General features: G+C 47.5%; 1 protein-coding gene across 3 annotated transcripts; it reads right to left on the reverse strand.

The window, feature by feature from the left end:
• Nucleotides 1–447: 447 nt before the first annotated feature.
• On the reverse strand, nucleotides 448–25,191 carry CORO1B (coronin 1B). 3 transcript variants are annotated; one of them, XM_084804119.1, is made up of 12 exons: nucleotides 25,081–25,191; nucleotides 23,296–23,475; nucleotides 15,138–15,340; nucleotides 14,311–14,433; nucleotides 12,966–13,095; nucleotides 12,613–12,794; nucleotides 8,144–8,263; nucleotides 6,844–6,948; nucleotides 5,526–5,671; nucleotides 5,311–5,368; nucleotides 2,961–3,242; nucleotides 448–2,069 (listed from the first exon to the last, which is right to left on the reverse strand). In XM_084804119.1, exons 3-12 carry the CDS (start codon nucleotides 15,336–15,338, stop codon nucleotides 1,941–1,943), a joined length of 1,476 nt encoding a protein of 491 aa, XP_084660245.1. In that variant the 5' UTR covers nucleotides 15,339–15,340; nucleotides 23,296–23,475; nucleotides 25,081–25,191; the 3' UTR covers nucleotides 448–1,940. The 3 variants fall into 3 exon arrangements, with proteins under 3 accessions (XP_084660245.1, XP_084660236.1, XP_084660254.1); XM_084804110.1 differs by lacking the exons at nucleotides 23,296–23,475; nucleotides 25,081–25,191 and adding an exon at nucleotides 18,692–18,744; XM_084804128.1 differs by lacking the exons at nucleotides 2,961–3,242; nucleotides 23,296–23,475; nucleotides 25,081–25,191 and adding an exon at nucleotides 18,692–18,744 and having other exon boundaries at nucleotides 1,167–2,069.
• Nucleotides 25,192–25,500: the final 309 nt, after the last annotated feature.

Genomic DNA, 25,500 nt, shown 5'->3' on the forward strand with positions numbered 1-25,500 from the left:
CAAGATGAGGCATAGTTTTACCTACATTCCTCTACCTTCCAGAAGAGGATGGCCATCACATTCAAATCCACAGCCTCTAGGGCAAACACCTCTCACCTTGCCTCCTTTTAGAAAACATTGCCTTTAAAAATAAAACTGGCAAAAGGGGGGGGTGGACTGAAAAAGGAGTTTACATTGTCCTTTTTTCAGTGGCACACATTAAGTTGTAGAACTGCTCTTGTTTCATTATAACAAAAAAAAAAAACCCTCCACAGTTGCATGCCTTTCAAGCTTAAGTTCAGATTAAAACTAACAGGAAATAGGGTTACCTTACCATTCAAAAACAAAAACAGAGCAGCCACTGGGAAAAGCCTGAATATCCACATTTTCAGGAAATCCGAGCCACTGTGAAATCAAATGTAAAACTAGAGCTAACCAAGCAATCTTCCAGTGAAGAAAGTGAACGTCAGATCAGAAAACATTTATTTTACGCACACCCTATTGCTTTCCACATAAAAGTCTGAATTCCCCCCGAAATGTTTATACAGACACACACAGCCATTTTCTGACTTTTATCTGAAGGCTCAAAAGTGATATTTCAAGCCAAGTATTTCCTGCAAACATCCAACATGATGATGAAGTCAGAGAGATCTGGTTTCTTTGGACAGTTCTAGTTAAGTTAAAAAGCGGGAGCTGGTGCATGGAGTTCTCTCGTCTTTGTAATGCAAGTCAGGGTTGGGCAACCTCAGGCCTGGGGGCCAAATCCAGCAGTCCTGGGGTCCTAAACTAGCTCTCTGGGGTTCCCCAAATGCCCATGCCCCCTTTCCCCCAACCATCAATCATTTGGTGCTTTCCTGGGCTTCGTGCAGCTTATTCGCCCATTCTAAAAGGCTGAGATGCCTCTCCCAAGGGCTTAGTTGCTGGCAGTAATAGCTTTAAACACGCTGCTATTTTGGTCCCACCCCTTTTGCCATCAGCCCTGCCCACCACAGGACTACAGCCCCTGAGGACCTCTCCAAAAATGAACCTCAGGCTGAAAGCGGTTCCACACCCTGAGGTAGGTGGTACCACTATCAATGGCCTGAAGGAGACAAATGTTCCAGGAAAGAGATGGACACTTACCTTGAATTAATCTCCAAGCCTATAGGAAGAAGGGAGGGAGCCGCAATAGACTTCTGCACAGAGTTGTAGCTTTATAAAGACTTTTTATTTGGAATGAAAATATAGATATTGACCCTGAACCGTTTCCTTCCCTTCTTCCCACCCTCCTTTATTTAGTCAGAACTGGCTTTGCTTTTGAGGGCTGGAGAGAAGAGTGTTCCCAGAGACAACAGGCTTAGGGCCGTGACTGGATGGCAGGTTTCTTTCACAGTCTGGCCCCGTTGGTCGTCTCCATGGTCTCTTTGCAAAAATAAAATAAGTTCAGGCAAGGAAGCAGAAGAATCCGCAACAGGATCTCAGTGGTCCTAGCAGGGAAATGGGTAGGGGGAGGGGAATAAGAGGCATGGGCACCCCCAGCACTGAATTATTGGTGGTATTAGCTTCTAATAACCAAACCCACCTGCCAAAAGAGATTGGGAAGGGAAAGCCCAGGCTTCTCCCCAGTGGAGGGCGTGGGCATATGAGGCTGAGCCATCAGCCAGTCCTGATCCCTCTACAGGGGGACCTACAGGCCAACCCCAGCCATGGGAATGAGACAGGAGGGTACAGGGACCCTGACCAGAGTAAGGCAAGGAGCAGATGTGGGGAGACCAGCACATTGCCCCTGAAATAATATGGGGTGCAGGAATTTGGTCCGAGACAAAACCGAAGAAACTTCCCTGGTAGCAGCAAGAGAGGGCATGTCCCTGACTCACACCACAGGGCAGGATGAGGCAGTGTAAGGGATTGCTGGCAGCTCAAAAAAGGTGAAGCATGTAAGAAGATCCATGTTGGTGAGGTCTCCTCAGTGAGCAAAGGCCCTAGACATCACCGTTCTCAAGGCGGCTCAGCTGCTCCTCTAGCCGCGCGATGCGCTCGCCCTGCGCAGCCACAAGTGCTCGCAGCGATGCCACCTCACGCAGCACCTCTTCGGTGATCTGCCCGCCTTCCTGCAAATGGGAAAATGGTGTCACGGCGCTCCTCCAGCTCCCCCAGGATCCCAGCTGCTCAGCTCAAGCCTTGAGAGAGTGACCAACAAAACCGAAAAATTGAAATCTTAAAGCAAAGCGTTTTGGCTTCTGCCTTCTTCAGCTGCTCTGATATGATACAGGATATGAAATATGGGTTCGTATCTGAGCAGCTTAAGAAGCCAACGCTGAAATGTTTTGCTTTTCAGATTGCAATTTTTATATTTTGTGAGTCACTCTATTAAATGGATAGACAGACACTTGGGGGGCAGGAGGAGTTGGAAAAAAAGCAACACTGGTAAATACTTCCAAGTCTGGTCAACGCAGCCACGCACCCAGTTTCCTACCTCAATCTCATGGAAGCCACAGGAAGAAAGCAGGCTATTATTATACCTCCAAGCAAAGAAGTCCTGAGCAGACTTGCTTGCTTCACATGATCTATGCTGCTTGCAAGAGCCTGGTTAACAACACATTGTGGAATTGGTGTCAAAGAACTAGAGCTCTTAAGATTATCTTTCTGAACGTGGCAAGGACACTAGAGGCCTGCTCTAACCACAGAAGCCCTACCCAGCCCTTCTCAAACAACTGGAATGTCACCATTCTCCAGAGCTTACGGAGGGCCTAGAAACTTGCTTTTTAAAAAGAGAGGGGGCCGGAAAGTTTCAAAACAAAGCAAACCTCAGACACACAGAAGACACACAACCCTGCCCCTAATATGCCTCCTGCAAGACATCAGAACCCTGTCCTACCCCCGACTCCTTGCACGTGGTTCTTACCACTTCTGCCCCCACCCTCTAGCTCCCTCCTACGCAATCCTGTTAGGGAAGACAGGGAAGCACCAGCCCCGCCCCACTCCAGCTGCCTTGTACATACCCCACTGGCAGCGCTGATGCTAATGGCAGGCATGGCAGCAGACTGAGACATGGCACTGGGGTGTGTGGCACTCAGCCCAGAGCTGGGGGCGACTGCAGGGCGGCTTTCGGGCAACAAGCTCCTTCGGTTGACCTTGAGGTCCCGCTGCTTGGTGGGCACGTAGGCTTCACGCAGCGAGATCAGGGTGGGCGCTGCCGTCTTCCCTGCCACCCATTCCTCGGCTTCCATGGCAGCTTCGGGCCCAGCTGTGTCTGGGTACAGGTCATCTTGGAAAAGATCTGACTGCAGGGAGAAGGTAGCATTAGCACTGGCCTGCAGGGTCCCCTGCTGCCAGGATCCTCTCAGGGCTGCTGAATAGCCAACTGCTGGGAACAGCCTTGGAAGAACAATCCATGCAGAGGCTCTTGAGTTTTGCTAGATTTTTATTTTCTGGGTATAGTGAAAAAGTTTGTCATTTCCACGATCTCAGGAGAAACAGGATTTTTGAACAGACGCAGCCTTCCAGTTTATGCAAGAACACCTGTTTAGAGAAATTAGTTCGGCTGCTCTTTTGCAGTTCAGAAATGTTAGCATGGCACTAATTTATGATGGAGGGAGAGAACCAGCTTATTGTATTCAATATTCATTTTATTCTATTTTATTCAAGCCGAACTGAAATATCATAAAATGCTGGGATTGCGATGCACGCTACAACCCACTCTTCTCCCCATGGAACATATGACACAAGGTCGGATGTTACCAAACAAATGTCCAAGTGACCATTCAGGCTTTTGGCCAGCACGCTCGGCTCAGGCTCAAATTGGAGGGAGGCCCCTGCTGTTTGACACAGTACATGCTTTGCACCTATGGAGGCCAAGGTGAGAGTCCTGCATCTCAAGGAGTCAAGCCAGGAATGACCCTCTTGCCTAAGAAGCCATGAATCACCAGTCAGGATGAACAGTAACTAGGATAGGACTATTGCACAAAATCAATATAGGATAAAAAAGCAAACATCTTAATTCCTCCGTTTTTTAAAAATGGTTCCAATTAGAAACCATCTCTCCTGCCCCAGATATTTTATATTTCTCCCATCCTATATTTCTCTTCATAGTGGCATTAGCTGCTCATGGGAAGCTGCAAAGAATGAGGCAGGGAAGGCTTGCTACAAATTGCTGCACTGAAGAGAGCCTGGTTTGCCAATTACAGTGAAGCCTTTAGCTCACTCATACCTCTTCCTGTTTCATTACACACAATGACTCCATTGAATGCTGAGGTATTATAGTAAAATAAAATTTGGTACACACAATCAAGACACAGTTCTATGTTTCAAGTTCAAATACCACTGATACCTATTTTAAAAGGGGAGGGAGGAAATGGAAAATAAATTAGCACACCCATGTCAAAGAAGGCCAGAAAAGATGGGACACACAACGCAGAACAATATCTTCCTTGAAGGATAAAATACGTGAATGGAAAGCTGGTGCGCGCATTCAGGAAACTATTCTATGTATCAAGTTCAAACCTAATCTCAATTCCTGCACCTATTTTCGGGGGGGGGGGGCAGAAAAATGCGCAATAGCTTAATGCTTTAGCATCTGAAGCAAGGTATGTTATACTTCAGTAGCGTGCTCCACAGTAGCAAAGAACTTAGATATCACCATTTCACATCTTACCACAAGCATGCATTATTAGGTGGCCTGAGGCAAAATAGCTAATAGTTTTGTGGCTGCAGTAAGATCTGAACTGAGGACTTCCAAGTCTCAGTTTCTCATCTGCTGTATAAAGATAGTATTGGCCTATCTTGCAGAGCACTTTTAAGAACGTACATGATCTCTGACATGAAACACTTTGATTAATGTGCTATGTAACTGTCAATTATTATTATTAAATCCACATGTCCACCTCAATAGTTGTGTGTGTGTGTGTGTGTGTGTGTGTGGATTATTTTGCTAAAACAATTCCAGCTCCATATAAAAGCCAATAGACCGTGCACGCACACACAGCAAGGGAGCGGGGTTAGGATGTCAAGATGCTGGCATATAACTTGGAAGATCAGGTGGGATGGATACTGGGTGGGAGTGCCAAACTTCTCCTTAAGCAAAGCGGTCACAGTCTTCCTGGGCTTGTAGGGTACATGAGGTCATGCTTCCCACCAAGGTACTACCCGAACAGAGCAGTGGCAATGGCTTTTTCTCCATGATTAGTGTCTCCAGATTCTAACTTAGAACTGTCAGTCCAGCCAAAAAAAGAGGTTAGGGGCTTCCCTGCAGCCATTTGTATCTAGCTGCCCCCAAACAGCAGCAAAGGGGGAAACAGAGGCTGAAAGAGGAGTTCCTGTAATGTAGGCAAATCCATCCTATCAAGCACCCACCTTCCTTGGCACTGTCATGATAATGGGTTCACACTTGCGCTCATGGAGTTTGTAAAACCTGCAGAAACAGAGAGGCAGGCAATTGGGTTAGCTGGGCAGGAGGAACAGAAAGCATGTGACCAACAAATGCTGCATTAAAACGTCTTGCCCCTGTGACTGCTAGCCCTTTTGTCACCCTCATTCTCCCCTGCCCCCCGACAACTTATTCTGACTACCTGGCAATCTCACACTTGTTGACATCCAGACCCCGCTTGGGCATCCATCCCATGCCACGCTGAGGTTCTTTGCTAGTGAACGTGTTCAGGAAGTGGATGTAGGGTGCTTCTGCTGTGATCTCAAAGTACCGGATGCTTGAGTCTCCCTGGAAGGGGACGGGAGGGGCAGAGACAGGACAGAGGGACACACACAACGTTAGCTCCTATGCCCATGAAAGACGTTGTTAAAAAATTGCCCCATTTTAGCAAATCCCTTAGGACTCTCCAGCCCTCCTGAGCACTTCACATTCAAAGAAATGGGACTAGCTGATTGGGGGGGAAAGGAGGAGGGGACCAAGAGAGCACCTCCCTGCCTTGGGAAGGGTTAATTCCCTTTTCGGAGGGAAGAAGAGGGAAAGAGGAACTACGAAACCAGAGTTCTGGACTCACAGACAGACAGCAGTCTTTCCCATAACGTATCTGAGAACCAGGCCTAATATACACGTATCACTCCATTACTCTACACTTAATGACTTGCAGCTGTGCGTGTGAATCAACATCATGGAACAACACTGTGTTTGAGACATCATGGAAGTTCTGTCTGTGGAGTTTGATCGCTAATAGCTCCTTCACACAAGCAAGTCACCACTTCATGCTGCAGGCGTTGACTGCAGGCAGGTCTGGCCCCAGAACACTGAACACAAACATGCTGTCTATTTCTGGCCCTATTCTTAGACACAAGGATACAATTCAGGTAACAAAAGTCACACGGACAACTCCAAGGTGTCACAGAACAACCTACATTCCGGGAAGGAGCTGAGTTTAATTTGATAAGAATTGCAAGCACCGGTTTTCTGTGCAATGTGACCACTAAGTTACAGTGCAAGCTACTATAGAAAGGGACACCGGTAGGCACTCAACATTGTAAACACAGATTCCATGTAATATGAACAGTAAAACTGAATCGGTTTTGGCAAGACAGCTGCAATTGTGCTTTCAGAGTACATCCCATCTGGGAACAAAATGAGACAACAGAACCAAAGAGATACTGTAGCACGTCTAAGGGGACAGAGATAACATGGGGATTTGGTTTGCAGTGGTGAGCAGCAGACAAAGGGGAACGTTGCAGAGGACATAAAGAATGGAGGACGAGTTCCCTTAGTCTTTGGGACTGGCTATGATCAAACCAACCAACACACAGAATACGGCCTCCAATATGCCAACAAACAATTGGCTCAGTGTCTACTGCAGTCTCAGAAGGGGTAGGGCTGTGGGACTAACGACAGCGAACGGGGCACCCTCTCCAGCCACTCCCCACCCCCTCCGTGAGGAAGCATACCTTGCCACAGACATAGACCACGCTGGTGTCGGGGTCATAGAAGGGCAGAAGGGCCCCATTGCTCGAGTCCAGCTCCTGCAATGCCATGGGCTCCTCCAGGTTCTCCTGCAATGTGTACACACACACACACACACACACACACACGAGAACAAACGCACACATCGTTATACCCTGCCACACAATCTTCCCTCCCCATGGAGGAAGGGAGCGGCACTGGTGCCTGCCAGCCCCACCTCCTTACCATCCAGGTTTCTAGATCACGGGAGGCACCTGCATATGTAGAGCATAGCCGTTCTTCAGCCTCCCCCCACAACGCATGGATAGGGGGCAGCAATGTGACGGTGGGGGCAGTGCCAGGAAAGTCAGCCCTGCCCTCTCCCTCCATAAGATCAGATCGCACAGGATCCACTCTTTAAGCAATACCCATTTTGTTCAAGTACAGGTGCAGAGAAAACCATCCCACTCAGAGGAGCAAAAGAAGAGGAAATTACACCTCTTCCTTCTATTCATTAGTTCGTTACATTTATATCCCACCTTTCCTCTGTGGAGCCCAAAGAGGAGCACATGATCCCCCCGCACTCTATTTTATCCTCACAAGAACACTGTGAGGTGGGGTAGACTGAGAGTCAGTGACTGGCCCAAAGCTTCATGGCCGAGTAAGGATTTGACCCCAGGTCTCCCGAGCCTAGTCCAACACTGTAACTGAGGGAAAGGCAATCATTTTTGGTCTGGTGGGCAGATTATGTGCCCAGACCAAGCCAGCGGGCTGGATGACATCCAGGGGGCAGGGCCCCACCCTGAATCCCCACCCCCCATGACATCATCCACCCCACCCATTTTACCCTCCCTCCAAGTTGCGCTGCTCTTTTCCACACTGCTTGTGTCTCAGTCAGGGCGCAAATGGTGGTGGGGGGACCTGGCCTGCACCTGCAAAGCCCCAGCTGTGTGGTGCGTGGAGCGCCAAGCTTATCTCTGGAGATAAGAAAAGGATTCCCCTTTGCATCACTTGCCTTCTGATGGGGAATTCCTCTGCCCCCAGGTGGGTGGGGCTTGGGGAGGGCACCGTGGTGGGTGCTCAACCCTCCGCAGGCTGGACTGGGCCCCAGCGCAGGCCAGAGGTTGCCCTCTCCTGTGCTAACCACTCCACCACACTGCCTTCTCAGGCTGGGATGGCAGGAAGAGTCCATTGCTCAAGACAAACACCCTGGAGCAGAGAGAACGTCTCCCCCATACCTAACACTGTGCCCCTCCCTGCAGAATAAAGCACATCTCACAGTCCCCAGTTCACCATCCCACTCACCGGGTCCCAGAGCGCCAGTTGCCGTTCACTCATGCGACTGAAGCCTGTAGTGAAGATCTTCCCGTCGGCCAAGAAAATGGCCCGCATAGGCCGTGCCCCCTCGTGGGCTCTCTCCTTCTCCTGTGGAGTAAAAGGACAAGCAACAGATGATCCACAATGCCCCCTTGGCCAGCACAAATGCTCCAGTCAGGCTCTGCTCCCAGGTCTAACGCTGGATCCAAACTAGCATATATATTAGGGTAGGTGTCATTCCCCTGATATTTTTTCAACTCCCCGAGATCCAAGGACACTCTTACCCATAACCAGACCTTGACTTTGGTGCTCGACTCTCTGCTCCTCATTCCAGCCCAGAACTTGCTTAAAAGAACCAATAGTCCAGTCAGTGGTCGATAAGAGGAGGTGGCTGGTATGTAAAAGGTCCAGGATTCAATCCCAGGCATTTCCAGGTAAACAGAGAGTCTCCAGTCACAGGTCTGAAGGTGTCATTCGAGAGTCACTCCTAGCCAGAATAGACCAGCCTTCCCCAGCCTGGCACCCCCAAATGTTTTGGACTACAACTCTAGGCATTCCTGACCATTGGTCATGCTGGCTGAGGCTGATGGGAGTTGAAGTCCAAGTATCTGGAGGACACCAGGTTGGGGAAGGCTGGAATAGACAATATGTGGATAGGTAGAAAACTGGTAGAACTCAAGGCAGAGGCGGGGATTGGAAACAGGTGTGATGTAAAAAGGGTTGTGTGTTTTCCTTTTAACAATAGCAGCTGAGGGAGGAGGGAACAGGATTGGGACCACTGGGAGGGGCATTTAACCCTTCCCTCCAACCCAATGAAACACACACACACACACACCCACACACACACACACACCCACCCACACACACACACACACACACACACACACCCACCCACCCCCACACCCACACCCACACCCACACCCACACCCACCCTTATTAGCCTGAGAAGGAAGTGAATTGATGGAAGCTTCTCTCCCAGGGACAACAGCAGCTTTGGTGCAGGAGAAAGGGTTAAATGCCCCTCTCCTACTGCTGCAGTCCCAGTACTGTCTCCCTGCCACACCCTGCTTGGCTGCTGCTATTATCAAAGGAAAACAGGTATGTTCAATGCATTCACCTATTTAAACGGCATGTCTCTTTTGGCCCTCAGTCCCCCACATGTCCTAGAAATGAAATGCTGCAAGTCAGGGAGAGGAAACTAAATTGGGGTGGGAGCTGCATGCCTAATGAGCCCCCCCATGAGACAAATGACATCAGGGGGCACAGCCACAGCCCTTGACAGCATTTGGTTCCCAGGTGATAAGCTGCGTGGCTGGCGCGTCACCTGGATCTTGCTTCTCTGCGCGCCAGCTTCCCAGGAGGCTGGCATGCAGCAACGCTGCCATGCGTAATCCAGTGGCTGGAGGAGCGCTCCAGCCACTGACCCAGAAGATGCCTCGCCCGTGCATGCCTTCCCATTGGGAAAGGTGCCACATGAGCAAGCTGCCTGCCTGCATCCTCCACTCTTATCTCAGGTTGCAGATCAGAATCCAGGAAGGCACATGGACAGATGGGAAACCTCTGCAGGCCAGGGTTTCACATCCCCTACTGTAAGAGGAAGGAGCTGGGGAGCACAGAAGCACTTTAGCTGCATTAGGTCACAAGGCCAACTAGTCAGCACTCGGAAGAGAAGTTAAAAATACTAAATGCTGCCTCCTCAACATTACCTTGAATTCCAGATTGACAGAGATGTGCCCATCAACTTTTATTATTTGTATTTAAAGCTTTATTACTACTACTACTACTACTACAATACAAACATTTATATTCTGCCCTTCTGGTGCTTAAACATCACTCAGGGTAGCTAACAATTAAAAAAATGACACAATGCCAACCCCCCACACACAAAATTATACAATATAGCCTGCTCACTGGCTCTGAGCAAGTAGCCGTGTCAGACCCCACTAAGCCTCTGTGCTTCCCGCCTTCAAGATCAGTCAAGCTGACAGGCACCAGAGGAGGAGTGAGCAAGTTACTTTCCAGTTGTTTTGCCCTACAACTCCCTTCTGCCCTAGCCAGCACAGCCAATCATGAAGAACGATGGGATCTGTAGGCCAAAACACCTGGAGGGACACAAGCTGCTCATCCCTTGACTAGAAGCACGGCCTTTTCAGAAGTGGCCCCATATCTGTGGAACTCCCTCCCAAGGGATATAATTGGCTCCATCAGTAATGACTTATAAATGGGCCTTGAAAACCCATTTATTTCGAGCTGCTTTTAGTTGAGATGCCAAACTGAATTTCTGAGTTCTGTTTATTATTGCTGCTGTTTTAAAAATTGTTTTCTCTGCAGTTATTTAAACCAGTTTGATCTGAGTACTTCATTAAACTGTGAAATGTTTTAAACAGTTGTTTCAAAGCAACTATTTTACTGCAGTGGGGTACCATTTCTAGTATTACAGGGAACATGGAAGCTGTGGGTGGGGCGCTGGTGGCCACCAGGGAGCAGAAGAAAAGAGAGGCAGGGATGGGGCAGGCCAGGCCTGTATTAACAATTTGAGAACATTACCATAAATACCCGGGGCCACATTTTAGGCCCTCAGTCTGAAGGGGGTGCTTGTCCCTTTCCACAGTTGCACAATCCTGAGAAATCTGGCCCATGTGTCTTCTTTCAGCATAGTGAAGCAACAACAAAACCTGCACCCACTAAATGACTTTTTGCCGTGTAGTTATTAAAGACATAGGAACCCCTCCCGCAAAGGATCCAGAACTGGCAAGCCAATACATACCCCATCGCCACTGGTAGCTTCCTGACATCACCACCTTGCCCCACACACAAAAAACCACCAAGCCCCAAACCAACACATTTTCAGCCTTACTTCTCCCATTTCCTAAGCAATCAACTCAGCAGAGACCAGGGGGAAAGGAAGAGGTCCGGCCTTGGAGATTGAAACACTTTGACTTACACAGGCCGGAGCCTCAAGTGAGGGACAGCGGGGAGCCTCAGACGAGATCTAGGAAGGCCAACCAACCTCACTGGTACAGATCACTCCAATTCAATAGGAAATAAATTACCCAGACCTATACAGTTGTGCTGCATTATAAACGGTCACATATGAAAACTGTGGGCTTCGCTTGGAAGCATTTGGGAATCAATGTCTCAAAAGGGTTACAGAAACCCACTCAGGGAGTGTTTCTGCATAACTCAGCCCTTAGTAGTTCTCAGGAAAAGTTTTAAGGAGGGAGAAGGAGGGAAAGGCCGGCAGAAACAGTACTGCAAACAACACAGAAGAATCTGGAGAGGAGAGATTTCACAACTTCCTATCCCTCCACATAGACCTCCATTTCTACTCACCTATTTACCATCACCATACAAACCTCATGCCTCCTTCCCTCCTACATATTTTGCCCTTAATATAACATACCTATCGTAGCACTGATATTGCCTTGAACTCTTGCCAATGTGTGTGCGTGTGTATATACACACACGTACTATTACATTTATTTGAACACATGCATAATTTAATCTGCTCAAAACGAAACTGAAAAATCTGATTTTGCTGATTATGAAATTTACATTTGTCATAAGAAAGCACCTCTGCCTAAAGCACATTCCACATACATTCTTCAATTTCCAAGGCTCTGATTAGAACTAGGCCTCTCCAAGCACTATCCTATAAGCAAATTCAAAAATAAGGTAAACACTGCCATGCATCAAAGCCAATCGTATACTTCAGTTCTCCGAACAACCCACAAACATGTCAGCTCCATAAAGATCAGCACTGCACAGAGCTACTTAACCCAGAAGGCAAAGTATGAGCTGCATTCTGCAAGTTTAAAGTAGTGCAAGTAAGATCACAGACACGGTGCAGGGCTAGGCAGACTTCAAGCTTAGGGGATATACTTTGGTTTTTCCTAGAACCTCAAGATCAACCAACTAGAGCCATGTGAAAAATAGTGGCTTAGAGAGAGGGGAAGACAGACTTAGAATTAAGGAACAGGGCACCCCTGAGTGCATTTCACCCCAGCAACTTATTTTCAGGTCCAGAACTGCACACATAAAAATCCATTCCTGGTTTACCCTCACAAGCCTTCTTAATTTCAACAGTCGAATTTGGGCGGAAAGCTGTTGTTATTATTATTTAACAATTAGGGAGTCAGAAATCCTTGGTGATTGACTGCAAATCACCTGGAGATCTACCAGCAGATCCAGATCTACTTACTCCCACATCTGACCAAGCTAGATATGGGAAGGCACAAATCACAGAGAGACGTTACTGCCGCTCAAATAACAAGACGATGAAGACTCCGAGGCCCAAATACATTCCTGCTGCAACATCCTAAGACACAAAGCAAAACCCTTTGACTTCCAGGATCAGAATAGCCTTATCAAAATGCCAAGCAGGAACAACTGTAACAGGGAGGGACCAGGTCAAGAATGGCCATGTACCAAAAGACTCAAAACAGAAAGAAACATACCGCTACAACCCGCCCACGGCGAGGGTCAATGATGCGCACGCTCTTGTCCTTGCAGGCAGAGCAGAAGAGGCTGCCGTCACGGTTCCAGCTGACGTTATAAATGAGGTCAGGATGCAGATCGTCGAGGTGGTAAAGCTCTTCAGTTGTGCCCACGTTCCACACGATGACCACATTATCACAGCCTGGAAAGAAAAGATGTGTGCAAGAACAGGATTGTCACTGCAGTCTTGTCTTGGGCAGCTCATAGCCCTAGATCTCAACATCACCCTAACACGCACGCACGCACGCAGTAAAAGCTTCTCAACTTTGCTTGCTCCTCTTCCTCTTCCACCACCCACTGCCCCACGTGGTACCTGCACTGAGAAGGACATTGCGGGCAGTCGGATGCCAAGTGATGATGCCCACACGCTTTGAGTGCCCTTCTAGAACGACCACGGGCTCAGTCAGGGGCAGTGTCAGTCCATTCTCAGGGATCTGCCATACCTGAGGAGAAAGATGGAGTAGAATGACACAATATCGAGCCACTCTCATCTCCTCTGATCCTCCCTCCAGGGCCACATCCTACCAGACATGCACAGCCGCCCTCCCATCATAAAACACCTAATCACAATCAACCACCAGGGGGATGGTGACTTAACCTGCTCCATACTGAAGAGCCTACCCTCTCCTAATCCTGGCCCATCATCCCACATTCTGCAGGAAACCTTCTACCTTCAATAGTCTTCTCCATCTCCCAGTAGAGCAGCCTTCCCCACCCTCATGCCCTCCAGGTGTTTTAGACTACAACTCCCAGCATCCCTGACCACTGGCCATGCTGGCTGGAGCTGGTGGGAGCTGAAGTCCAAAACATCTGGAAGGCACCAGTTTGGGGAAGGCTGGAGCACAGCATCCCTCTTAATACCTCCTCCACCTACAAACACAGCAGGGACGTCAGTTCCACTGCATATTGCCTCCCATTTTCCTTATACAGAGTTGTGTACACACTGGAATGAGGGGAGTAATAGAAATTATATACAAAAAACCTGAATGTTTTAGCCTATATGTCAGGGAAGGGGAATCTTTTTCAGTGGTTGAATTTCATTTCAGGTATTTCTATACCACCCCATAGCCAAAGCTCTCTGGGAGGTTCAAAAAATTAAAACCATTGAAATACTTTATATTAAGTATAAAACCATTCACATAGTGACATAGAACAAATAGCACACTCAGCAACAACATATATCTAAAACAATTTAAAACAATCCGTCACAGACCATCCAGGACCTGATCAAAAGACTCGTTATATGCTGCAAAATGCCTGTGAGAAGAGAGCAGTTTTAACACGATACCAAAAAGATGACAATGATGGTGCCAGGCAGGCCTTGTCAAGGAGATAATTCCATAAATGGGGGGCCACCACTGAGAAGGCCCTCTCCCTTGTCGCCACCCTCTAAGCCTCCCTAGGAGGAGGATCCTGGAGGAGGGCCTTGGATGCAGAGCATAGCATCTGCATCCAATCTGGCAAAGGTCTTGGGGGCTACATTTCATGTGTGGGTGCTTAAAATTAGAATTTTGAAATTCTCAGCATGTCAAATTGCTTGATCATAGAATACATACAGGTTCAAACTTCTGTACACATCTCTCTCATGACAGCATGGCTACAGAGGAGCCCATCCCATGCGCACCCACCATGCAGACCCTTTTCCATCTCCCCCTCACCATAACAGTGCAATCCTCAGAGCCACTGGCAATAATATGATCATTGTGTGGGCACCAGTCGATGTCCAAAACAGGTCCTGTGTGCCCACATACCGTAGGATAGGACTTATCAATGCGCCCTGTCTGAGGAAAAAACAAAGGAGTCGAATCAAGACTTAAAGTTAAAGCTCTTCCTGATCTCTTCAAAGCCAGAGCACTTCCCAATCGCTTCAAAAGGTTATCACACTCCCAACACAATCCCTCTGTCCCATCCCTGGTCATCCATAGAAAATGTGTTCACTCAGTGGTGTAGTGGACCCAGGGCTCCCAGGGCAGCATCAGCACTTTTTTTATTAGCAGGGACGTTGCTGTCATCTGCCGCCCCCCTCAGAATTCACTGTTACCTCTGAACTTGGCTGAAATCCCCACAATAGCTAGTGGGAAATGGATTTCCCCACAACACTATATTGTACCCTGATATAATGCGAAGTTTTTAGTCTTGGAGGGGCAATTAGGACTCATGCGCTTTACAAAAGACTTGCTCCTCATGGAGATGAAAAGTACTAGCACTAGTTTGTTGACACGGATCAACACCGCTGCCTACAATTTTTGGACTCTCCCTGTGGGCACGGCTATGGGGACTGTCAGGATGAGAACCTACACTTCAACATTTACCACTACACCTCGGTGCTCACTAATGCATAGCAGAGGATGCAAGAAGAAAGAGGTTTGATGGGAGGTCAGGAATTCCGAGGGTCAGTGAACTGTCAGCTCCATACGAGTCTTCCTCGCTCCTCCTCCTCCTCCTCCTCCCTCTAGCCACATCTCCGCAGCGCTTCTTCCCTCACCTTTTGTAGTGGGAGCACCATAAAGGCCCCCCCTCCACTGGCCTCTATAATCACAGCCACGAACTTGGGGTTGACAGCACAAAAGGTGCTGTCCCAAGTGACCCGCGACACCCGGATGTCATCGTAGCATTGGTCATTCTTGACGGGCTGCCCAAAGACGTGGCGGAATTTGCTCTGGCGCACTACCTTCCGGAATGACATGACTGGGGAAACACAGGAGAAGATCAAGGTAACACACTTGATTTAATTTGCAGGCTGGAATAGAATATATAATGCTCCTTCAAGCAATGCTGCAATGTATTATTTCTGTTTCGAGTATGATTCCAATAAGGTTATTCAGAAATGTGGAGAAGGGATCAAAGGTATCCTCTGAATTCACTAAATGGCTGCAGAAGATTGCAACTGACTGAAGACACTGCAAGCCCTACGTGCACCTCAGGAGCAAGTCCCAGGCACTCTTGATCAATTTTTTTTGCGGGGGCAGGGGAGGAAGAACTATGCATCTCTCCTCGTCAGATAACCCCAATGCCTCTTTGCAGTACAGTTCTCAGCAGCAATATGCACTGTATTTTTGGCTTCTACACACAATTTTGTGTACATCCAGTTTTCCATCTCATTTTATAACTAAAAATGAGCATTTCCTCCATGTTTGCTTCTGTGTGCAACAGGTGTGTGCACAGACTCATTTATAATTGGTCCATGGTTGGATTCTTTGCCAGTTGCTGCCTTTGCTCTCAACCACTGTAAGCTTCTTTGCCAATATCTGGCTAGGGATGGATGGATCTTACAATCTCGTTCTCACAGATATTGCAGGATTTTCAGGATTACACTCATCCCATCCCTGCAGAAGTGTGCAAGTTTTTAAATCCACATGGAAACTTGTATTTTTTGTGCATATTTTTCCACATGTACACATTTTTGTGGGCATTCTCCCCCACCCCTGCAAGTCCTTTTCATTGATCTACTGCAATTTTGTGCATACTTTTCTCAAATATATGCATTTTGTGCATACTTCCCCACCACCACTCCCAAACAAGCTGCTTCACCAAGCTCGGAAAAGTGCAGATTTTGGGACCCGACTCTGTCTCACTTGTGTATTTGTTCGGGAGGTGAGAATTTGCTAAATTCACATTAAAGACAATGAATTTCTCACCCCTCCCTATATCTGACCTCTTTATTATGGGGGACTCTTTCTCAGTTCTGCTCTGTGGAAGTGGGGGGAAATCATACAGCAAAAGAGGGAACTGGTACCCATCTGGGTTGGGGGAGCGGAGAGCAAGGCAGATGCTCAATATTCTATTGAAACTGCTGGAGGATAACAGGAGAAGATACACATGTGTAGCACTCGGAAGTTGCACACCGTGCATTGGAGCAAATGTACCTTGGTGTGTGTGGGGGGGTGGATCTCTCTAGGGATAGATAAGGGTTGCTGCCCCATTCACCCCAAATATAGAGCCTCCTCTGTACCCTTCTCTCTAGCAGGTTCCACAGCTTCATTCCAAACATTGGCCTCTGTGAAGGAATGGAATGGGCCAGTGTTGAGGGCTACATACACCTGCAGGAAAGTTATGGTGTTCTACCACAGAATCTGGTACATCGACCCAATTACCTTATTTGAGTAACAGTGAAACACCAGAATTAAAAATATACTCACACGACCACAGAAGTATCCCCCAACCCCGTCACCCCTGCACAAGTTAAAAAAAAACAAGCAAAAGAGTAATAATGAGAAGATGTAGGATTCAGCCAGGCCTATTTGGGGAAGGGGAGTCAACAGTCAGCTTCAAGAAAAGAAAGCTATTCTGAACTGTGTCCAGCTGACCAGTGAAGTAAAAGGCCACCAAAAGCAAATTAAGTGCTAATGCTTTAACAGGGAGACTGTTCCCAAAACCAGGCTCACCTGATCAGAGCCAGAAACCAGCCCAAACCCCTAAATAGAAACCTTTCAGGCTAGAGGCAAGCATTTGAAAGCCTCCAACAACCTTCACACCCTATAGCAAGGAATTCAGTCCATTTCCATACACATTCCATTTCAGCATATAGTCAAAGACTTTGAGGGAGCTGGGCTAAGGATAATCATCAGCTTCCGCCTTCAGCCTCCTGTTCTGTTCCAGTGGCAGCCCCACCCTCCTTTCAGCTGCCACCAGGTGCGATTGAGGCCATGCCATAGAAGAAAGTTTCCTTTGGGGGGTTCTTGTTCCAATGGCCCATCACAGAGAAGAACAGGCAAGCGTATTAATTATTCTGCACAATCAGGAGACTTTGGAGGGGGATGGGGCATAGAAGAACCGGCCCAACCCTACACCTTCTGTCAGCAAGCCAGAACCCCAAACCTAGAACCCTTTCCTATTTTGGAGTTGGGAGCATGCAGGGCAGCGGGTGGGGAACTAAGCAGAGAAGAAACTCACACAATTGTTCCTTTTTTGTTGCTTGGAAAGGAAATAGTTTCTGGAAATTGCTTTCCTGCAAGGAACAGTCCCACGGGGAAATGCATAAATCAAAACACACAATTACTCCATTGGAGCAGCTGCCAGATGTAAAGGGGAAATTTTGCAACCAAAGTCCAGCTGTTCTGGTTGGACCCAAAAGGTTTCAGAAAAATTGCAGCCAGGCAGACCTGGCCCCAGGGGTGTTTCTAGGCATCTAAAGGTGCAATCCTATGCATGTTTAGACAGAAAAAAGTCTAGCTAGCTGGGGAATGCTGGGAATTGTAGGACTTTGTGTCTAAACAGGCATAGGGTTGTGCCTTTAGTCTTTTAACTGTTTATAATCCAGAAAGCACTGTTTATTGGATAGATTAAAATATAATAAATAAATAACAGACAAGGCTTGGATCACTTTTTATCATCCAGCACCATTCATGGAATTTTACCAGGGTGGAGGGAGAGTGTCCAGACCACAGCATCTTTCACGTGTAACCCTCCCATGTTTTCCCACCGCTTCTTCCGTTTTTCTTACAGCGGAAAATTCATTAAGGAGAAAAAGGCGAAATAGCTGCACAAGGCTTTCTGAGTAGCAGCGTTAGGAGCCCTCCCCCTGGAATTACCCCTGGCATTTCTCTAACCTTTCCCCAAATCTCAACATACCCTTTTGGGTTATATAACCCTTTCCCCCTTTGCAATAGGAAAGAAAGAGGTTACTGAAGTTAAGCCCCCAAATCTTCCGAATGCTGCGGGGGAGGGGGCTCACACAGCAACAGCAAACGGGAGCCTCTGGGCACGTGCAAAGTTCTTTCCCCCTTGCCACCTAGGAACCACAGCTAAATGAGGACTTAGACGCTCGACCCTTCTAGATTTAGAAGGAAAAATAGCGAAGCCGTGCAAAACAAGAGTGTTGCTCCCTTCCCAGAACCAGTGAGGAAAAGGCGCAGCAGCAAGGCGGGACCCTTGTCCACTCGTGGGGAGGAGGAGGGCGAGGGGGCAGCGGAAGACAGACGGAACTGGGTCTCGCCAAAGCGATTCTTCCAGCCGGCCTCCCCCGCCCGGGAAGCAGCCCAGGGCCCGGGCCCCTCCCTCACCATCACGGTTCGGGCTCCACCGCCCACCTCCACTCACCGGCTGGGGAGGAACGCAGCAGCCTCTCCCTTGCGCGCTGCCCAGGGCGGTGCGAGCGCTTGCTGGAGGGAGGGACGCACACGACCCGGACTGGGCTGGGCTCCCGGCCGCTACAGGAAGTGACAGAGGCAGCGAGGCCGATGGAGGAAGCCTTTCCTCCCCCTCTCCCTGCTCCGAGGTTACCTGCCTTGCGGGAGCGGCGGGCTAGCAGAGGGAAGCGAGGAGGGCCGCCCCCGAGGTCAGGAGGCGGCCACGGCAAACGCCGTGCGCCAAGTGCTGCCTGTCTGGGCAAGCCTAACCAGAAGCCGGAAGGAGGGGGCAGAAAATGCGGCGGCGGCGGCCTGGAGAGGGAATATAGCAGCTTGTCGTGGCGTATAACTCGAAGACTGCAACGGAGGGGCCAGAGACCTTGAGCGGGGGTCGGGCCAGAACCCAGTTTTCAGTGGCAGGACAGCCCCAGGCTTGGGCCGTGGTTAGTCATCAGCCCCAAGAAGGGAGCGCCTCTAAGCATGCGCCAAGTGCATTTCCCTCCCTACCGCGTACTGATAAGAGGAGGCTGGAGCTTCCAGGGGAGAAACGCTGTCGTTTGCAAGAATCTTGAGCTCCGAGGCCTCTCCTGGTACAAATAAAGCCCGGGTGGTGTGGGGCCACATCAACAGCCCCCCCCCCCTTATTGTGATCAGGTTACCCTAGAGGAGGCTTAGGAATAGGTCAAGAGTGTAAGCCCCGCGGGGCGGGGACCTGCTTTCTCATCGTAAAGCGTCATGGGCATGGATGGCGTAATATAGTTTACTTCGCGCGCCGCGCCCTTCAGCACCGGGCCTGCCTTTTGCCTTCTCGTGCGCGGGAGAAGTAGCCATTGGCCGGTGCGGGGGAAGCTGCCCGACCCCTGGTCTCAGCGCGCTTGGACTAGACTGGAACTAGGCAGCTGCTTCCGCCATTGTGGCTAATTTGTTATTGTTCTTTATATAGCCCCATCAATTAAGAGCGCAATCTTGTTTAGATAGAAAAATGTCCCAACTCCCAGCATTCCCCAGCCGGCATGCGGGGGGAGTAAGTTCCCTACCCCAAAGAGTTTAGATTCTAAATTTGAAGAGGGGAGACAGATCGGCGGAGGCAAAGGTAACAGCACTGTATGAATTTCTAGTAGCACCCACGTGGCTCAGTGGCGCCGAAGAAGATACTACTCTGTGCCCCTGTGGAATGGATTGGCTCATTAGCATCACATACACATGTTCACACTCTTCTGCTCCTTCACGATAATTTAATTTAGAATAAGTAGTACCGCACCTGTGGATTACATTGCGCAGACTGTTCACTAGAAATATGTGTTTGAAAGAATGGGAGAAAGAAATGAATGGGTAAATATAGACAACAGCCACAGTGTGCATGTCATTGCATAGGAATCTGGACATCTGTATCTTGCCAAGTAATGAGAAGCATCCTCACCGGAAAAGACATCTGGAGGGAGCAGGGGAGTGGTAAAATTCTCTTTGCCACTTGGAAAGGCATTAGAGAGAGAACCAGATTCTCACTCTTGTTTTTAAAAGACATTCTCATATATAGCTGCCCATATAGTCAGAATATTTGGTACATCCTCCTGCAGATGTGTTGGGCCGAAACTCCCATCATCCCCAGTCAACATGGCCAACGGGCATGCTGGCTAGGGATGGTGAGAATTGTAGTCCATGACCATGATGAGAGATGTAGTCTGACACATCTGGAGGGCACTGGGTTGGGGAAGACTGATTGGTCCATCTAGCCCAGTACTGTCAACTGATTGGCAGCATCTCTCTTAAGGTCTCAGGAAAGGGTGATTCCCTGCTCTGCTGCCCGCAGTCCTTTAGCTAGAGATATCTGAGGTTAACCGAGACCTTCTGAATGCAAAGCTTATGCTCTTCAACTGAGCTAAGCCATCTCCTGACAATTATGTGGACACAATAGTAAGTTTCCATTTGGTTGATAAATGCCTGTCTGTGGTAGACAATGAATGAATGTGAATATGATGGGTGTTTGTAGATTTAAACATGTAGTGATCTTTATTACACAACCCTGGGGCATGTGGCATCCCAAAGATAGAGCTTAGGAAACCGGGTATCCAGGTAAGATGGATTCATGATCCCTTAGTGTGCTTTATCCTAAGCACTCTTCTATTTATTATTATCAACATCAGTGACCACTATGGCACACTGTCTTGCTGTTCATGAAAGGGAAGCCGCTTCCTCTTGACCTGAACAACATGTAGGGGCAAGGCCGCTTAAATCAGGGTAGATAGTTACCCCAACATGCCCTTGAGCTATCTTGTTTCAATCACAATGAGCATGCTTAAAAGGCATGTTTTTTCTCATCTTTTCAGAGTATGCTTGTGAATGATATCTTGATTTCAATTCACATTTGTGTGTTTCAGCCCAGAACCAGGTGCAGTCATAAAGTATATGATCATAAACGGTATGAAAGTTATTCTAGATTGCAGCAGTGCCATATAATATTCTAGGTTATTCATTAATCTATAGTAAGCAGCATGGCTTAATATGGGATTCTGAGAATTCTCTCAAAAGTAGTAACAAAACAGGATAAAATCCACATTTCCAACATACTTTAATCACTCGTGTGTTAAGTAAGGGATAAGCAATCTACATCCATAAGAAGGTTGCCTAAGGCTGCAATCCTATACATGTCCAGGTAAGTGGTTATAGGATTATAGCCTTATGTGATGCTGTTAGCCCTTCTCCAGTGGTGGCAGAGATAGGAAGCATATATTTTGATATCACTAGGTATAGCCGACCCCACAAAGATAGTCTCTGGTTCTTAGCCTTTCAAAGTGGGAACATTTCCAGAGGGGTAGCTATGTTAGTCTGGTGCAGCAAAACTAACAAAGGCTGGGTTGAGGCAACACAATAACCCACACTCAAGGGTTCAATATGGGTCAAGTGTAGGTTGTTATTGAACCATGGGTGGTTGTTGAAACATTGGTTATCATGTTGTCTGAACCCAGCCATGATAAACCATGGTTTGTTAACCACGAACAACCCACAGTTCACAACACAACGGGGTTCAGACAACACAACAACTCACATTTCAATGACAACCCACACTTGTGTTGTCTGAACTCAGACTGACCAGAATCACGACAAGGTAAACAAGCCACACTGGCTCATTTAAACCGTGGTGCATGCTGGGTGCAGTTTACATAATCATCCACCCTGTCCTGGCTTGTCATGTCACCGGAACCCAAGCAGTATGGCTTGTTTGACCCAACAACAGCCCATGGGTCATTTGAGTGTTGTTTCCACCTCAAACAAGCCATACCTCCTGGGTTCAGATGACACTAAATGGTAGGGTGGGTGATTATTCAAATCGTGCCTAGCACACACCACAATTTAAACAAGCCACCATGGCTCTTTTACGCTACCATGGTCATGCAAACTGGAGTCACTGTCTTGTGGCACCTTAAAAACTAATGAAGTTGTTGGCCCAGTTTGCATGTAACAAGAAGCCACCATGAGTGAATTCCCCCACAGGGCTTCTCTCACTGTGGTGGTGGTGGCCATTTTGAATATTCGAGCTCCAGCAAAGTTACACTGTAGGTTGGCGTTATGTGCGAACCCAGCAAGGGTGGGTTATTAGGATGGTTGACAAACCATCTGCAACCCTAAAACAGATCATGGGTTCTGAGTCGCTTGTCAACCACCTGAACAACCCACCCTTGCACATAACAATAAGCTATGGCATGCCCCGCCATGGCTCGAATATTCAAAATGGCAGCAGCTGTTGCAACCAGACCCCATAGGGAAATTCCCCTGTACGAACTAGGTCACTGTAAATGATGAGGGTGATAACAGAGACATCCTGGCATTGATAAGCTGTGTGATAAACCTTTATCTCTCTTCCTTTGGAGTTTTTTTGGTTAAAGAATGGCCACTTTAAGCAACTGAGAGAAACCATAAAGGTCTTCCCCTGTCTAGGTCCTTGCAAGAACTGAAGGGGGACACTTGATCTACTCAGGCCTTGGAATGTATGCTTAGAAAGTGTTTCTTCAATTAAAATATAGTTCTGTAATTTGGAGGCTATCTGAGATGAGTCAAATAACGCAGAATATTTTTTAAAGAAGCCTCTGGAACCTCTCTGTAGCATGCATTAAAGTAAAAGTGGGATTGATGCCCATTAAGGCTGCATGCACACTTACTTGGGAGTAAGCCTGATTCAACTCAGTAGTACTTATTTACTTTCATTTATAAAACATCTCAGCCTCCCCTTTTTTGCATAAAGTCAGTACAGTTTTTTGCTTAAAAACAGTACAATTTCAGTAAAAGCTCTCCTAATATCTTACAGGTTGTTACCATCACATTTCATTAGATTGGCTATTATGTATTTGTGGAGCTTTGTCAATTTAAAATATGTCTTTATGTTTTACGTTTTGCCATATATGCAGGGCTGTGGTGGCTTAGTGGTTAAGACGCTGAACTGCAGACCGGAAGGTCGGCAGGACAGCAGTTCGAGACCCGAGTGCCGCGTGACGGAGTGAGCTCCCGTCTCCAGTCCCAGCTCCTGCCAACCTAGCAGTTTGAAAGCAAGACATTGAAAGCAAGTAGATAAATAGGTACCGCCTCAGTGGGAAACGTAACAGCGTTCCGTGCACCTCGGTGTTCAGTCATGCCGGCCACATGACCACGGAAGCATCTTCGGACAGCGCTGGCTCTTCGGCTTAGAAACGGGGATGAGCACCACACCTTAGAGTCGGACACGACTGGTTGGGGACACTTTTACCTTTATATATGCTGGTCCTAGAAAGCAATTTTAATGAGACAATCAGGTTGCAAAATGCTGATGACCTATTTAAAACATCTGTCTCCTATCTAACCAGGAAAAATATCTTACAGAGAGTTGAAAAATTTGCAGCGACTGCTCAGAAATGTAGGACATTTGTTTTATCAAAGCAAAATGTAGTACATTGTAAAGATATTCATATGTACTATCTTTTATTTATCTTGCCTCTCTGAAACTGGTTTCACTTTTGATATTAGCTGTTTTGTCTTCTGTCCTATGTCAGTTTTGCGATAACCTTGATAGTTTAACAATAAAGCAGTAAACTTAACTGAGATTGAACTGTGTGCAAATCGAAAACTCGCATGCTCTTACACCAAGTCAGACTGATCCAATTTAATAAAATGACTTCTGTTTTGTTTTCATGTACTCTGATTCTTCTGTTGAGTCCAGGGTAGGCTCTAAATGGAGTCATTTTCATTTGTGAGGTCCCACTGTGCTGGTATTTTTTTGAAACACAATTGCTGCTTTGGGGGCACACATTAATGAATACAGCACAATATCAGTTGTGTTTACAATACAGTCAAGTGCCACATTCCAATATATAGTGTTGTAATGGAAAAAGTGGAGTCTGAAAGATCAGGTGTGTTTTATCATTTATATCACATGCCACAAATCACACGTGCATAGTGCTGCAATTATGGGAGAAATGGGAGGACATGCTGTTGTTTCAGTTGGGGGAGGGGTAGTCCACTAACTGCATGCGAGTTTTGTAGATCCGCAGGAATGCAGATTTTAAAATAAATTGCATGGCTATTCACAGCTGCATGGTTCTGTAAGTGCAGAGTGAAAAATAGCCATACACTCAAGAAGTCACAGATCTCCTGCCTGCAAATTCTATCAAAATCAGTGTGAGGACAGAGCAAGTAAGGGAAAGAGAAAGACATGAAAGTGGCAAGATACATTGCAAAAAGGTTCTGCAGCTTTAAAGCCAACCCTACCATTAAAAGATATAATACTGCTAGACTGGGAAACACATGAATTTGTAGTGCATGGAAGCCATAAGCATAAAAAAAATTCACAATAAAAGTAGGCTGGAAAAAAACAATATTGAGAAAGAGAAGGCAACAGGAAAATGGGTTGGGGAGTGTGTCCTGTGCCAAATGTGTGAGCCAGACATTACAGTACCAGGATAAAATGCTAGTGCAGATAAACTCCAGTTGTCCTAGAGGGTGCACACACTGCTGTTCTTTCAATGACGGAGAGTCATGGGCAACTTAAGTGCAGTGCTAGGAAGCATTACCATTTAAATGGAAATTGCCATATAACAGTCTTCCCCATCCCGATGCCCTCCAGATGTGCTGGGTTATAACTCCCATCTCCCACGGAAGTATGGCTTATATCTATAGTCCAGATGTGCTTGACTATGACTCCCATAATCTAAGGTAATTCTGGCTGTGGGTGATGAAAGTTGTAGTTTAATACATCTGGAGGGAACCAGGTTGGGGAAGGTTGCCATATATCCTCATTTTTCTTGTGAGAATATCCTGGCCATTATTCCTCTAAGGGGAGGGTATTTCTTTCCCCCCAAACCCCCCTCTGGCTGCAATTCTGGGCATACTTACTAGAGCGTGGGTGGGCAACCTGCCTTGCTCAGCCTAATTTCAAAAGCCTTCTGCAAGGATTCAGTTCAGACCTCTGGCAAGAGTGATCTGTCCCTTCCCTGGGAGGGAGAGGAAGGGGGTGGCACAGAGAGAGAGAGAGAGAAAGGATGACCCCACCCACTTTGGGCTCTGGTCCCACCCACTGCCAGCATGTAGCCTTGATAGTATACTCCCAGGGGAATTCCTCTCCAGGAGAAAAAAGGAAATAAACTATATTGAACTCAGTGGTCTGACTTGAGTGTAAATACAGGATCCCAGTCCGCTGTATCTTATCCCCAGGACTGAGAAATCAGCCACTGTGTGGAGCTAGAGGCAAAGGATTGTGGAGAGGGACTGCCTGGGCATGCATTTCCTGGGCAATATTTTTCATGGGGTCACGAA

Source organism: Heloderma suspectum, chromosome 1 (genome assembly GCF_057233095.1).
Source record: "Heloderma suspectum isolate Gila_16-S chromosome 1, 16-S_ref, whole genome shotgun sequence".
NCBI classification, from domain to species: Eukaryota; Metazoa; Chordata; class Lepidosauria; order Squamata; family Helodermatidae; genus Heloderma; species Heloderma suspectum.